Below are 16,250 nucleotides of genomic sequence, written 5' to 3'. Positions count from 1 at the left end.
TCCTTCAAAGCCTGAAAGTGTGACAGCAGCTCACAAAGACATGACGGGGTGACTCTGCAGGTTTCTCCTCCCAGATATGGAGCAGAGAACATCACCGCCTACTCTGTTGAGTTCTGTGTCCGTGGAGAGGATGGATGGAAACAGAAGGAGGAGAAAGAAGCTGGAGAAGTCACAGTGGGCGGCCTGAGGCCAAACACAGAGTATGTGTTCAGATGCAGAGCAGTGACCCCGCTGGGTGTTGGACCTGCCTTTGTAGTCAGGGACCCCATCAGAACTTCCCCCTGCAGCCCTCCTGGAAGTCTGCAAGCTGAATCAAACTCATGTGAGATATCAGTTAGCTGGAAGAAACCCGCTGAGGTCGGACAGGATGTCCAGATCTCGTACATCTTGGAGTACGCAGAGACAGACGGTGAGGTGAAAGCAGAAGATCTCCGGTGGAAACAGATGACGACAACAGAGGAGAAGGCGATCGTTTCAGAGCTTCAGTCGGAGACGGAATATGCGGTCAGGGTCAGATGTGACTGTGGTGAAGCTGGCAGAAGCAGGGGAAGCGTCAGGGTTCATGTCTGCACAACCAAATCCACACATCCTGCAGAACTCCTCAGACTCAGATGCAGAAAGATGAAATCTGGATCGAGCTGCCTCTGACAGAAGAAGACGTGACCGCCGGCGGCTGCCGGAGGTTTAACTTTGGCAACGAAAGCTCCAGAAAGAATGGCACGTTAGTTCTTTTTGGAGCAGCCGGATCAGGAAGGTCCACTCTGATCGATGGGATGATCACTAACGTCGTTGGTGTAGAGTGGGAGCACAGCTTCAGGTTCAGATTAGCCGACGAGGATCAGTCGAGATCTCAGGCTCACAGCCAGACCTCTGAAGTCACGGTGTTCAAAATCAACCACCAGGAGGGTTTCAGGATAAATTACTCACTGACCATTATCAGTATTCCAGGGTTTGATCAGTGTGGAAGCGTAGAAAGAGACGTGCTGATCACAGAGCAGCTGCACAGCCTCTCCTCTCAGGGTGGCATCACCGCAGTGGATGCTGTGGGTTTCGTTTTCCAGGCAGCTTTAACTCGACTCACATCATCACAGAAAGACATGTTTGATTCAATGTTCCTGATCTTTGGCTTATATATGACAGAAAACGTCAGGATTCTGGTGACGTTTGCAGACACCCAGCAGGCACCAGTTCTGGAGGCGATCAGGGCTTCGGATGTCCCGTGTCCGACGACTGAAGACGGGCTACCGCTTCACTTCAGATTCAACAATTCAGCGTTGTTTGCCAACAACGAAGCCGACGCAGCAGAAGGTCTCAGAGGAAAAGAATCAAAGACGAGAAACTTTGATCAGATGTTCTGGGAAATGGGAGCAGACGGCATGAAATGGTTCTTTGATAACCTGAATCTGATGGAGACCAGAAGCTTGAAATGGACAGAAGAGGACCTCAGAGAGAGGAAACAGCTGGAGAACACCACTGAACACCTGGAGAAACAGATTGGACTTGGTTCAGACAAAACTGAAGAGCTCAAGGAAACGTGAAAAACTTGAACGGCACAAAGCAGAGATCAGCAGGAAGGAGAACTTTGAGTTTAAAGTCACCGTCACAAAGCCCGTTCAAGTGGACATTTCTGGAACCGGAAAGTTCGTCACTAACTGTCAGAAGTGTCGTTATACCTGTCACCGCCCCTGTTCCACTCAAAAGGATGCCGATAAAGGAACATGTCGTGCATTTGGACCTGATGGGGACTGCATTGTGTGTCCAGGCAAATGTTCCTGGATGGAACATTTTACCCACAAGTACAGATGGGAGAATAAGGATGTAGAAGAAAAACGAACATTGAAAGGGCTGAAAGACAAGTATCAAGAACGCACAAAAGCTAAGCCTTTAGGGATTCAGGCGGTGATTGGAAAACTGAAGGATGAGAAGTATGGCATTCAGAATGAGGTGATGAACCTAATGGATAGGTCTGTAAAGTCTGTGAACAGGCTAGAAGAGATGGCACTGAAGCCAAGTCCCCTTTCAGTTCCAGGATACATCAAAGTGCTGATTGAAAGAGAGAAACACGAGGCCAAACCACGCTGGAACAAACGAGTTGAGTCCCTGATGGAGATGAAAGAAAAAGCAGAGTTCAGAGAAAGAATTCAATGTCGGGACTTCCAGTGATGTCATGGACCAAGTAGCTGCTGAGAGTTTGAGCTCCGCTGGACATAACTAAAGTGGCAAAACATATTTATTCTAGGTTTATATCCTGATAGACACCACATGTCTAGAAAAATAATCACTGCCCTGTGCTTATGTTTACTGCTGGCAAAAAGAGTCATAGTAAACCAAAAATCATCAACTGTGTTAAGGAAATATCCACAACTTTACTTATGGAGAAGATAACTTACATTATAAAAGGGAAAATATCACCATTTGAAAACATTTGTGGTCCTTTTATAGAATACATGGAGAGTGTAGATTTAAGTAATGTGGGTAACGAAGACGAAGAGCCGTAGTTGTTGGTAGTCCTTTCTGGGATTTATTTTCTTTTGATATTTGATTTTTTTCATCTGAATCTGTATTTTTGAACCATATAGGTACAACAGCGAAATAATATGGGCTTATTCTCCACAAGATAGAGAAACGTTTATTGTTCTGGTTGTTGTTGTTTCTTTTTTTTCTTTTTTTTATACTTGTACTAAGTGTTGCTCTATATTATCTCATAAATATCTGACTTACAAGGAAGGATAATTTGAATGTTGGATAATAACTTTGCCCCTGATGTCTCCTGGGATATGAGAGCGCTCTTATTTCTGAATATATGTGTGTTTTGGAAACATGTTGAAAACTCAATAAAGATAATGTTGGGGGGAAAAAAAGTGGCAAAACAGTAGTTTGGCGATGAAATCGAGCTAAATATTCACGCTTGATTAGCTCAACTTCAAGATAGGAAACTCTCCACCAAAAGCTGAGACAGGATGCCTCAAAGAAACGGAGAACGATCCCCGGAAGGGTCCCTAACGAGAGCTAGCGTTAGCTAGATTAGCTTGGCCAGGCACCTGGTGACTCTTTGTTCACACAGACAAGGCTTTATGAACAGTGTATCCATCTTAGGTCAGTAACATGTATTCCTCTCTTACACGTGTCAGCTTTTGTTGTATTAAGATTAAAATGGATTAAAACCTTATTTGTATGGAAAGACTTTAGTTGATACAATTATTTAAAAAGATTGAAATGAGGAAATGTTAAATTCGTTATGTTTAACTTTAATGTATGAAATGATTTTACTAATATACATGTGTGTTTGTTTGTTAAAGATTTTCAACCTCATGCTCATCCATTGTGAAATAAATAGAACAAAAGGCTTGTTCAATGTTAATGTTGTTTTCTGTAACTTTCCTTGGAATATGTTTAATTGCATAGTTTTCATGAAGAACACCTCTTTTTTTTTGTTTTTTAAAGCCTTGTCCTGTCCAGCATTATGGCAGCAGAATTGTAATCTGAATACCGTTTATGCCAAACAGATTTGCTATGCCAAGGGAAGCTTTATGAATGTAAAGCTCCCCTTGTTGCCCATCAACTTTTTTTTATTTATTTATTTTTGTTACAATACTTAACATGATGTGATAATAGTGCCGAACCGGACCGGGGGACAGAGAGAGAGGGAGAGCGTAGAAGAGAAAAAAGGAACAGAAACATGAAGAGACAAACATAAAAAACAATGAAAAATCAGACAACCAGCTGCTACACCTGTAAAAACAAAACTGAAGACGATTCACGGCTTTTGTGGGGAATCCATCCTTAGAAGCACCAGGAGCACCTGTAAGCAGACAAGCAGAGAACAAACACACAAACAAACAAACAAACAAACAAACAAGCAGAGAACAAACACACAAACAAGCAGAGAACAAACACACAAACAAACAAACAAACAAACAAACAAGCAGAGAACAAACACACAAACAAGCAGAAAACAAACACACAAACAAACAAACAAGCAGAGAACAAACACACAAACAAGCAGATAACAAACACACAAACAAACAAACAAGCAGAGAACAAACACACAAACAAACAAACAAGCAGATAACAAACACACAAACAAACAAACAAACAAACAAGCAGAGAACAAACACACAAACAAGCAGATAACAAACACACAAACAAACAAACAAGCAGAGAACAAACACACAAACAAACAGATAACAAACACACAAACAAACAAACAAGCAGATAACAAACACACAAACAAACAAGCAGAGAACAAACACATAAACAAACAAACAAACAGAGAACAAACACACAAACAAACAAACAAGCAGAGAACAAACACACAAACAAACAAACAAGCAGAGAACAAACACACAAACAAGCAGATAACAAACACACAAACAAACAAACAAGCAGAGAACAAACACACAAACAAGCAGATAACAAACACACAAACAAACAAACAAGCAGAGAACAAACACACAAACAAAGAGATAACAAACACACAAACAAACAAGCAGAGAACAAACACACAAACAAGCAGATAACAAACACACAAACAAACAAACAAGCAGAGAACAAACACACAAACAAACAGAGAACAAACACATAAACAAACAAACAAACAGAGAACAAACACACAAACAAACAAACAAGCAGAGAACAAACACACAAACAAACAAACAAACAAGCAGAGAACAAACACACAAACAAACAAACAAGCAAGCAAGCAGAGAACAAACACACAAACAAACAAACAAGCAGAGAACAAACACACACACAAGCAGAAAACAAACACACAAACAAGCAGATAACAAACACACAAACAAACAAACAAGCAGAGAACAAACACACAAACAAGCAGATAACAAACACACAAACAAACAAACAAACAAACAAACAGAGAACAAACACAAACAAACAAACAAACAAGCAGATAAACACACAAACAAACAGAGAACAAACACACAAACAAGCAGATAACAAACACACAAACAAGCAGATAACAAACACACAAACAAGCAGATAACAAACACACAAACAAACAAACAAGCAGAGAACAAACACACAAACAAACAAGCAGAGAACAAACACACAAACAAACAAACAAACAGAGAACAAACACAAACAAACAAGCAGAGAACAAACACACAAACAAACAAACAGAGAACAAACACACAAACAAGCAGATAACAAACACACAAACAAACAAACAAACAAACAGAGAACAAACACAAACAAACAAACAAACAAGCAGAGAACAAACACACAAACAAACAAACAAACAAACAAACAGAGAACAAACACACAAACAAGCAGATAACAAACACACAAACAAACAAACAGAGAACAAACACATAAACAAACAGAGAACAAACACACAAACAAACAAACAAACAAACAAACAAGCAGATAACAAACAAACAAACAGAGAACAAACACACAAACACACAAACGAGCAGAGAACAAGCACACAAACAAACAAAGAAACAAGCAAGCAGAGAACAAACACGCAAACACACAATCAAGCAGAGAACAAACACACAAACAAACAAACAAACAAGCAAGCAGAGAACAAACACACAAACAAACAAACAATCAAGCAGAGAACAAACACACAAACAAACAGAGAACAAACACACAAACAAACTTCCCTTGGTTTTGCTTTGTGGCTCTGGTGAAATAAATAGTGAGTATCACTGATTTAGAGCCAATTAAAAACAGTTTGGAAACTTCTCTCTGACCCATCCTGAGCGTGCCCGAGGCTCCCCGTTCTGCAGAAATGTTCAACTGGAGGCACACCAGCCATCAGCGCCTCTGCTTCCTCAGGAAGACGTGGAGCTCAGTCCTGACAGCGTTCTGCAGAGCATGAAGGACCCCCCCCCCCCCCCAGGCATTAAGAGCACCGAGGACCAGCTTCTACCTGGAAGATGTGAGACTGCTGACCCCTGGTGGACCCCTGTAGTCCCTGCCCCCCCTTTACTCCTAATAACGCACGACCTCAATGGTACAGGACTGTTTAACTTCCACTCATTCTGTTTATCTTGCTTTGCATATATCCTGAGTTAGCTATTGCTTTTTTAATTCTATAGAAACTAATTCCGTTTAACCCTGTTTACATGTGCTGAAATGGCAACAAAGAATATTTAACTCTTGAATCTAAAGCAGGTGATTTATTGTGACTAAGAGGAACTAAATGGTACTTTTATCATTGTTGGGCCAGGTTCTGGTGTACATCCTCCTGAGACCCTGAGAAAAAAAGTTTTTGGATTTCTTTTTTTTTTTTACATCACATAAGTCTTTGGGGTGAAAAAAAAACATTACTACAATAAAAAAAACGTCAAAACATGTTTTTATTTTGTTTTTTTTACAGTCCCTTGGAGAGGACATCGGGACTTCGTTATTGCAGATATGAACATATGAACACATTTGGATGAGCCACCTGCTTACTCAGTAAATGTGTCGGTGGATGAGCGGCGATGAGACGATCCAAATGATGAACATACAGCAGGTAGAAGGTTCATTTAACTTGATTCATTGAGCAAAACAAGAGGAAGGGATTAAGCCAAATTTAAACATAAAGTCATTTTCTGTACAGAGTTCACCGTAGAACAGACCTGTTTGTGTTCTCTGAGGTCGACTCCGCGAATAACATCTGAACATCAACCGTTTGATCAAAAGGAGTTTATGTTTTCAGATGAAATTATAAACCGAAGATGATAATTAGCTTATATCTAAAAGAGATTCATGCTGAGCTGAACACTCAATGAAAAGCAGAAGCTCAGATCACATCTGTTTGCTCTTTGTCTTATATCTCATTATGCAGATGACATCCAACTGATCATAACTGATCATTTGTTAACTTTAGAGCTTCTCAAAATATTTAGCAACATAACGACACAATGCTTTAAATATCTGTTATACCGTTTCAACACAGATATACCAAACAGTAAGTTTCATCTCCATCTGCTTTAAAATCAGCAGGAAACTGTTGAAAACATCCAGTAATTTACAGTGAAACAGCAAAACATTTTTATCAGCTGAAAAATACAAACCTTTAAAGTAATTCTGTCCACACAAAATCCTGAGTTTCAGTTTGCAAAAGTTTGAAGTATTTACTCAGAGGTAAACAAACATCTTCAATGGCATCTTTTTCCCATCGAACAAACATTTAAAATCCCTCTTTTCTCTCTGTATTCGAAACCCAACATCTACCTTTCAGTCCTCCACCTGGTCTCAGGTTTCTCTGAATTTAACGTAAAGTTTTTTGAATACATCACTGAAAAGTCCAGAAATATTAAAAACCTTAATAGAAAGTCTAAAAGTGCTAAAATTTGAATTTGTTATTGACTTCTTCCATCTTGTTTCCTTCTGTTGTGATGACGGAAGCTTCAGACTGATGAGTAAATCTGATTTACTGTCATATTGAATTATTTTCTATTTTTCTCGCCCCAAAAAAAAGAAACAAAAACAGGAAATTTGATCAGAGACGCAATCATCCTTCTCTCAAGAGGAAAAAACAAAAGTTATAATAAACCCAGAGAAAAACCCCAGAACCTGACCTTCAGACATTTAAACCTGAACAATAAATCCCTCTGTGAGCTTCTCCATCCTTCCACCGGGTGGCGCTCGCAATGATTTTAAGACGTTGGTTTGATAGCTTCTTATCTGAATGATCTAGTCCAGACTAGTTTAAACTGGTGAAATTCAGTGCAGATTCGGTTTAGAACTGTTCTGAATTAACAACATTTTAGACGGGATTAAACCAGTTCAGACTGGTTTAAGTCTAAATCTTAGGGTTGATGAACTGGATTAAATCAGTTTAAAACAGTCTCGACTGGACTGGAAACCATTTTGACTAATATAGTCTAAAATGTTCCAAGCAACGATTGTCCAGCATGTTCCACCGAGAGAAACCAGTCCAGACTTGACCAAAATTCAACATTCCAAGCGAGGCTTTACCAGTTCAGACCAGTCAAAACCAGTCAACCTTTACTGTGTCATGACTGTACAGACACTTAAAATCGGAACAGACCAGTAGTCTACCAATCAGTAGCCGTCTTAAACCCAGCAGAACCATCCTAATCAGACATTAATCAATTTACACAAGTCTATACCATTTAAAACCACTCTGAACCAGTTCAGCCCAGTCTAAACCAGAAGAATCCAGTTCAAAGTGCTGATCGTAAGAAGGGTCTTGCAGGTAGGGCAATCCAATAGTATCAGTGAAAACCAGTCCAAACTGCACGACACCAGTCTGTAGCAGTCCGACCCGTTCTGAACCAGTCCGACCCGGTTCTAAACCAGCGGACTCCAGCGCAGAGTGCCGATGGAGACGAGGGTCTGACAGGTTGCAGAATCGAGCCAAACGGACTCCACCAAACTGAAATGTAAGAAGCCCAGAGCGAACCCGCAGCCGACATCCGACAGGTGATGTTTACCCAGCAGCACCCGGGACACGCCCACCAGCAGGGTCCACAGGTAGAGCAGGATCCTCAGGGGCACCTGCAGGACAGAGGCGCGTTAGCATCATGGCAGACACCTGAAGGTCCATTTCTAAAAATTTGATTCAGACTAATGACCGACCGCCAGCACCAGGTGGTTCAGCAGGAACTTGGACACCATGACGGCTCGGCTGGCGTGGGCAGCGGGGAAAGAATACATATCCATGGCAACGTAGTCCAAAAACCCCGGAGGTAGATCCCACGGCCCTTTGCGCTTGACCAACTTCTGCATCCCAGCGACCGTCAAGAGATCCAGGATCAAGGCTGCAAAGACAGACGGGTGGGATGTTAGATCACTTAGAGAGAGACGGGTGGGAGGTTAGGTCAATCAGAGAGAGATGGTGGGAGGTTAGGTCACCCATAGAGAGATGGTGGGAGGTTAGGTCACCCATAGAGAGATGGTGGGAGGTTAGGTCACTCATAGAGAGAGACGGTGGGAGGTTAGGTCACCCATAGAGAGAGACGGTGGGAGGTTAGGTCACCCATAGAGAGAGACAGTGGGAGGTTAGATCACCCATAGAGAGAGATGGTGGGAGGTTAGGTCACCCATAGAGAGAGACGGTGGGAGGTTAGATCACCCATAGAGAGAGACGGTGGGAGGTTAGATCACCCATAGAGAGAGACGGGTGGGAGGTAAGGTCACCCACAGAGGCGCAGCTTGTCAACAGGCAAGGCAGGCAACTGCTTGGAGCCCCGAGCCACTAGGGGGCCCCCGAGAGCTGAGGTGCCAGGGTCTCCGCGGATCCTTGTGTGTGCGCCAGTACTTCCGGTGATTTGAGCGCGTCAGGTTAGTAACCTGACTCAGGTCATCTGGCTGCGTTTACCAACTACACGCGGGGGCGTTCCCTTTCCTCAACAAAGGTTAACTCATAGCCGAGAAGAAAGATGATAATATAACGTAGGTAAAAAGACTAGCTTTCTTCAGTAGCCTAATGCTTACCGATTTAGCAAGCCTAGCAGCCTCGTTGCTAATGCTAGCCGCAGTAACGTTACCAACCATACCCGAAGTCAAGGAGTTGGCTGAGCAGGAGCAAGATTATGGAGGGTCTGGCAGAGTTAACTTCATAATGGGTGAGTGCAGGTTTCATTCACTTGTTTTCATTCTTTCACAGGATTGATTCACTTCAATGGTTTATCCGATTGCTGGCCGCCGAGCCATTATGTGTCTGGGTTTGTGTGGGTTACTGATCATGGTTGTTAGCAGCCGATAGTCAGGTTGTGTGATGTGTGGGTGAGTGTGTATTTTTTCTATGGGTACGTGCCATTGACTGTATGAGCGGTCTGTGCTTGTTTTTTGTAATTTAATTAATTTTTATTCTTAGAGGTCTTAAAAAGGTCTTAAAAGTCATTAAATATGTTGATAAAAAATGTGCAGATACCCTGGGTGCATTCAATCAGAAATTTTCTAGTTACTTTATAAACTGTCTCAAACAGTGGTGAACGTTCGTGGTGAACATGTTTTCTTTGAACAGTTCAATTTAAATGATTTAGTCAAAGGTTGTCTAGTTAACATGCCATTCTATAATTCCATAATTGCATTGTTGACTTTGTCAAACTCACATAGAGTTCCACTGTGGGCTATGTTCGCGGAGAACTAGCCCCACAGAGTGTTTGCGATTGTTGGCAACGTTCGCCGGAAATTCAAGGCTAGTGGAAAATAAAAACCATACTTATGAAATCGATATCATGAACAGCTTTACTTGTCACAAAGAATCTTTAAATGAACACAATTATTTTTGGATGGCCAGCTACACCCGGTAGATAAATAGCAACAGGCGAATATCAAGTGCCAACGTAGACAACGTAGTCTTTTTTTAGTTATTTATTTATTCTTTACATGTATATTTTAAAAATAACAATGTTTCTCATGTTTGGAATAAAAAGAGGTTTTATTTCATACACTTTTCGTTGGTGTCAGATGTTTTGGTGACGAACACTGGTCGGTAGGGCCCCCTAGGATTTTTTGCTTGGGGCCCCCACAGACTCTAGAATCGCCACTGGTCACCCATAGAGAGAGACGGTGGGAGGTTAGGTCACCCATAGAGAGAGACGGTGGGAGGTAAGGTCACCCATAGAGAGAGACGGTGGGAGGTAAGGTCAATCAGAGAGAGAGACGGGGGGAAGGTTAGGTCACCCATAGAGAGATGGTGGGAGGTTAGGTCACTCATAGAGAGAGACGGTGGGAGGTTAGGTCACCCATAGAGAGAGACGGTGGGAGGTTAGGTCACCCATAGAGAGAGACGGTGGGAGGTTAGATCACTCATAGAGAGAGACGGTGGGAGGTTAGGTCACCCATAGAGAGAGACGGGTGGGAGGTAAGGTCACCCATAGAGAGAGACGGTGGGAGGTTAGGTCACCCATAGAGAGAGACGGTGGGAGGTTAGGTCACCCATAGAGAGAGACGGGTGGAGGTTAGATCACCCATAGAGAGATGGTGGGAGGTTAGATCACCCATAGAGAGAGACGGGTGGAGGTAAGATCACCCATAGAGAGAGACGGTGGGAGGTTAGATCACCCATAGAGAGTGACGGTGGGAGGTTAGGTCACCCATAGAGAGAGACGGTGGGAGGTTAGATCACCCATAGAGAGAGATGGGTGGAGGTTAGATCACCCATAGAGAGAGACGGTGGGAGGTTAGGTCACCCATAGAGAGAGACGGTGGGAGGTTAGGTCACCCATAGAGAGAGACGGTGGGAGGTTAGGTCACCCATAGAGAGATAGTGGGAGGTTAGGTCACCCATAGAGAGAGACGGTGGGAGGTTAGGTCACCCATAGAGAGAGACGGTGGGATGTTAGATCACTTAGAGAGAGACGGGTAGGAGGTTAGGTCACCCATAGAGAGAGACGCTGGGAGGTTAGGTCACCCATAGAGAGATGGTGGGAGGTTAGGTCACCCATAGAGAGAGACGGTGGGAGGTTAGGTCACCCATAGAGAGAGACGGGTGGGAGGTTAGGTCAATCAGAGAGAGAGACGGGTGGGAGGTTAGGTCAATCATAGAGAAAGACGGTGGGAGGTTAGGTCAATCATAGAGAGAGACGGGTGGGAGGTTAGGTCAATCATAGAGAGAGACGGTGGGAGGTTAGGTCACCCATAGAGAGAGACGGTGGGAGGTTAGGTCAATCATAGAGAGAGACGGGTGGGAGGTTAGGTCAATCATAGAGAGAGACGGTGGGAGGTTAGGTCACCCATAGAGAGAGACGGGTGGAGGTAAGATCACCCATAGAGAGAGACGGTGGGAGGTTAGATCACCCATAGAGAGTGACGGTGGGAGGTTAGGTCACCCATAGAGAGAGACGGTGGGAGGTTAGATCACCCATAGAGAGAGATGGGTGGAGGTTAGATCACCCATAGAGAGAGACGGTGGGAGGTTAGGTCACCCATAGAGAGAGACGGTGGGAGGTTAGGTCACCCATAGAGAGAGACGGTGGGAGGTTAGGTCACCCATAGAGAGATGGTGGGAGGTTAGGTCACCCATAGAGAGAGACGGTGGGAGGTTAGGTCACCCATAGAGAGAGACGGTGGGATGTTAGATCACTTAGAGAGAGACGGGTAGGAGGTTAGGTCACCCATAGAGAGAGACGCTGGGAGGTTAGGTCACCCATAGAGAGATGGTGGGAGGTTAGGTCACCCATAGAGAGAGACGGTGGGAGGTTAGGTCACCCATAGAGAGAGACGGGTGGGAGGTTAGGTCAATCAGAGAGAGAGACGGGTGGGAGGTTAGGTCAATCATAGAGAAAGACGGTGGGAGGTTAGGTCAATCATAGAGAGAGACGGGTGGGAGGTTAGGTCAATCATAGAGAGAGACGGTGGGAGGTTAGGTCACCCATAGAGAGAGACGGTGGGAGGTTAGGTCAATCATAGAGAGAGACGGGTGGGAGGTTAGGTCAATCATAGAGAGAGACGGTGGGAGGTTAGGTCACCCATAGAGAGAGACGGGTGGGAGGTTAGGTCAATCAGAGAGAGAGACGGTGGGAGGTTAGGTCACCCATAGAGAGATGGTGGGAGGTTAGGTCACCCATAGAGAGAGACGGTGGGAGGTTAGGTCACCCATAGAGAGACGGTGGGAGGTTAGGTCTCCCATAGAGAGAGACGGTGGGAGGTTAGGTCACCCATAGAGAAAGACGGGTGGGAGGTTAGGTCACCCATAGAGAGAGACGGTGGGAGGTTAGGTCACCCATAGAGAGAGATGGGTGGGAGGTTAGGTCACCCATAGAGAGAGACGGGTGGGAGGTTAGGTCACCCATAGAGAGATGGTGGGAGGTTAGGTCACCCATAGAGAGACGGTGGGAGGTTAGGTCAATCATAAAGAAAGACGGTGGGAGGTTAGGTCAATCATAGAGAGAGACGGTGGGAGGTTAGGTCACCCATAGAGAGAGACGGTGGGAGGTTAGGTCAATCATAGAGAGAGACGGGTGGGATGTTAGGTCACCCATAGAGAGAGACGGGTGGGAGGTTAGATCACCCATAGAGAGAGACGGTGGGAGGTTAGGTCCCCCATAGAGAGAGACGGTGGGAGGTTAGATCACCCATAGAGAGAGACGGTGGGAGGTTAGATCACCCATAGAGAGAGACGGGTGGAGGTTAGGTCACCCATAGAGAGAGACGGGTGGAGGTTAGGTCACCCATAGAGAGAGACGGGTGGAGGTTAGATCACCCATAGAGAGAGACGGTGGGAGGTTAGATCACCCATAGAGAGAGACGGTGGGAGGTTAGATCACCCATAGAGAGAGACGGGTGGAGGTTAGGTCACCCATAGAGAGAGACGGTGGGAGGTTAGGTCACCCATAGAGAGAGACGGTGGGAGGTCTCACCCAGCAGCAGGTTGACCAGCACTTCCTGTCCAGCCAGCGTGCTGCTGCTCCAGATGCAGATCAGGGTCCCACAGATCCAGGGCAGGGCGTGTCCTGTGAGGGCCAGCAGGGTCACCATGGAGCGCAGCGGGGCCCCGGGGCCCCGGGCCCCCACGCACATGCCCAGACGCTTGGACAGGCTGATGTCTATGGCGAGCAGGGAGCTGATGGCGATGCCCCTGAAGGTGGGGTTCAGCTGGATGCAGTCCTCCTTCGGCCCCCCGTCTGCTGCTGCGTCCCCCCTCTCAGAGGACTCTCTGGGCCCCCTGAGGGCCACACAGAGACACGGACTGAACATGACCAACCGGACTCCATTTTAACCCTAATCCCTGATAGGGGACATTTTTCTCCACTTGGGGTGAACTTTCTCCTCTAATTTCACACTGGAAATAGTGATACTCATCATATTTGGTCCAGTTGTGCATTTTTGACTATTTTTTTAAATTTCAAACACACATCATATACAATGCAATTTTTCATTGTGTAGAAAAAAAAAACTCCTTCATTTATGAAAAGGGACATTTTTGTCCCCTTTTAAAACGACCTAAAGACATCATATATTATTTTTTTCACCTGTTTTTTTCCATAACCAGCAAGTTTTCAATTATTTTCAAAAAATTAACCCTTTCGATGCCAATTTGAACTTTTTAGCCCAAATTTTAAGCCTTTAGGTGCCAGTATTTTCAAAATATGGAATGCAAAGTGGAATTATTGAGTAGGGATAATTATTGTCTGGGATATGTCAATGATCAGCAACAAAAAAATCCTTAATTTCTGAAAAGGGACATTTTTGTCCCCTTCTAAAACGACCTAAAAACATCATATGTTAATACAAAAATGTCCCCTCTCAGAAATTAAGTTGTGTTTTAAATCTGGTATGAGGGTTAAAAAAACCTACATTTTATCAGCTGTCAGTTTGAGCAGCTTTGACACGTCACACAGGCAAATAAAAAGGACAGAAAGTTGCAGGAAGTGTTCCTTCTCCCACTGAATCATTTATCAATCCAGAACATCTTAAGTACAAAGTTCCTCCTGTCTGTCACAGGTCATAAAGCTTCCAGAGTCTGGAAGACTACAGTTCCCATAATGCTTTGGGGCATGAGTTTGGAATCTTTGCTCTCCAGCTGTTTGTCAGCACTCAGACTCTCTGTGAAAGCAGCCGAACTGGCAGCGAGAAGCTGCTGTCTGCAGAGCTGCAGAGCTGCACAGATGCTTCTTCCCGTGTCGCCGTGAGGCCGAAGAACGCTTAAAAACACGAGGATTCTCAGGCAGGTTCTGAACGGAGTCTCCTCTGGTCTCAGAGTGGATTCACAGAGCGCAACTCTGCAGCAGGTTCAGGTTACAGCTGACTTTAAAACACTCAGACTTTAAAACACTCAGATTTTAAAACACTCAGACGGGGCAGTAACGCAGACTTTAAAACACTCAGACGGGGCAGTAAGGCTGACTTTAAAACACTCAGACGGGGCAGTAAGGTTAGGGTTAAAGTGAAGGAAAAGCATTCGTTTTCTGTTGGTCAGAGCCTCAGTTTGACAGGAACAGCTGAGCTCTGGGGGTCCAGGACCGGGTGAAGCAGCTGGACCACATGTTGCTGTTCGGTCTGAGCCGTAAACTCCGGATCGGGTCTGTTTTCGGTCTAAATGTCAGTGGGCGGAGCCTGTGGGTCTTACCTCCCCCCGGCGTCCTCCTGCTGACTCTGCTGCTGCCTGAACGCGGGTCTCCTCGGACCGCCGCCACCCCCCCGGCCCTCCCCCGGCGCCGGCTCCCTGCGGGACGGCTGGTTCAGGGAGAGGAACTCGGGCCGGTTCAGCGGGTCTCTGGCCCGGCTTCGGGCCTGGCTGCCGGGCATGACGGGCGGAGAACGGTCTGCAGGACTGTTACAGATCCGGTCTGAGACTCTGAGAGACTCTGCTATAAATAAAGCAGCTGGCCTTCTTCTTCTGCCGTCAGCTGTTCAGAGGGGGGGGGTTAACAGACCGAGTGGGACGTTAAAGGGACAAACCCCCCAGTTTGGAGCTGAGTCAGCAGAACAAAACAGAGGAACATGAGCCATAATTAATCAGTTTCATGCACAGCAGCTGAAGCCCTGGATGCTGGAGGCTTCTTATGGTGACCTCAGTCAGACCTGAGTCTGAGTTTGGTCTGAGCGAGACAGGAAGTAAAGAACCGTTACTGGCGAACCAAATGAGAACCAAAGAAGATCCAAAGAAGAACCAAAGAAGAACCAAAGAAGATCCAAAGAAGATCCAAAGAAGAACAAAAGAAGAACCAAAGAAGAACCAAAGAAGAACCAAAGAAGATCCAAAGAAGATCCAAAGAAGATCCAAAGAAGAACCAAAGAAGAACCAAAGAAGATCCAAAGAAGATCCAAAGAAGATCCAAAGAAGATCCAAAGAAGAACCAAAGAAGATCCAAAGAAGAACCAAAGAAGAACCAAAGAAGATCCAAAGAAGATCCAAAGAAGAACCAAAGAAGAACCAAAGAAGATCCAAAGAAGAACCAAAGAAGATCCAAAGAAGAACCAAAGAAGATCCAAAGAAGATCCAAAGAAGATCCAAAGAAGAACCAAAGAATATCCAAAGAAGATCCAAAGAAGAACCAAAGAAGAACCAAAGAAGAACCAAAGAAGATCCAAAGAAGATCCAAAGAAGAACCAAAGAAGAACAAAAGAAGAACAAAAGAAGAACCAAAGAAGAACCAAAGAAGAACCAAAGAAGATCCAAAGAAGATCCAAAGAAGATCCAAAGAAGAACCAAAGAAGATCCAAAGAAGATCCAAAGAAGATCCAAAGAAGAACCAAAGAAGAACCAAAGAAGATCCAAAGAAGATCCAAAGAAGATCCAAAGAAGATCCAAAGAAGAACCAAAGAAGATCCAAAGAAGAACCAAAGAAGAACCAAAGAAGAACCAAAGAAGAACCAAA

At 44.6% G+C, this 16,250-nt stretch overlaps 1 protein-coding gene across 1 annotated transcript; it reads right to left on the bottom strand.

Annotated features, from left to right (window-relative positions):
• Positions 1-6,923: 6,923 nt before the first annotated feature.
• Positions 6,924-15,252, bottom strand: LOC142382766 (inactive phospholipid phosphatase 7-like). Its single transcript, XM_075468887.1, has 4 exons — positions 14,999-15,252; positions 13,290-13,594; positions 8,560-8,741; positions 6,924-8,478 (listed from the first exon to the last, which is right to left on the bottom strand). Exons 1-4 carry the CDS (start codon positions 15,175-15,177, stop codon positions 8,272-8,274), a joined length of 873 nt encoding a protein of 290 aa, XP_075325002.1. The 5' UTR covers positions 15,178-15,252; the 3' UTR covers positions 6,924-8,271.
• Between the last annotated feature and the right edge of the window lie 998 nt (positions 15,253-16,250).

Source organism: Odontesthes bonariensis, chromosome 6 (assembly GCF_027942865.1).
Source record: "Odontesthes bonariensis isolate fOdoBon6 chromosome 6, fOdoBon6.hap1, whole genome shotgun sequence".
NCBI classification, from domain to species: Eukaryota; Metazoa; Chordata; class Actinopteri; order Atheriniformes; family Atherinopsidae; genus Odontesthes; species Odontesthes bonariensis.
Note: the sequence above shows the minus strand (reverse complement) of the source record. Positions and strands in the feature narration are given on the sequence as shown.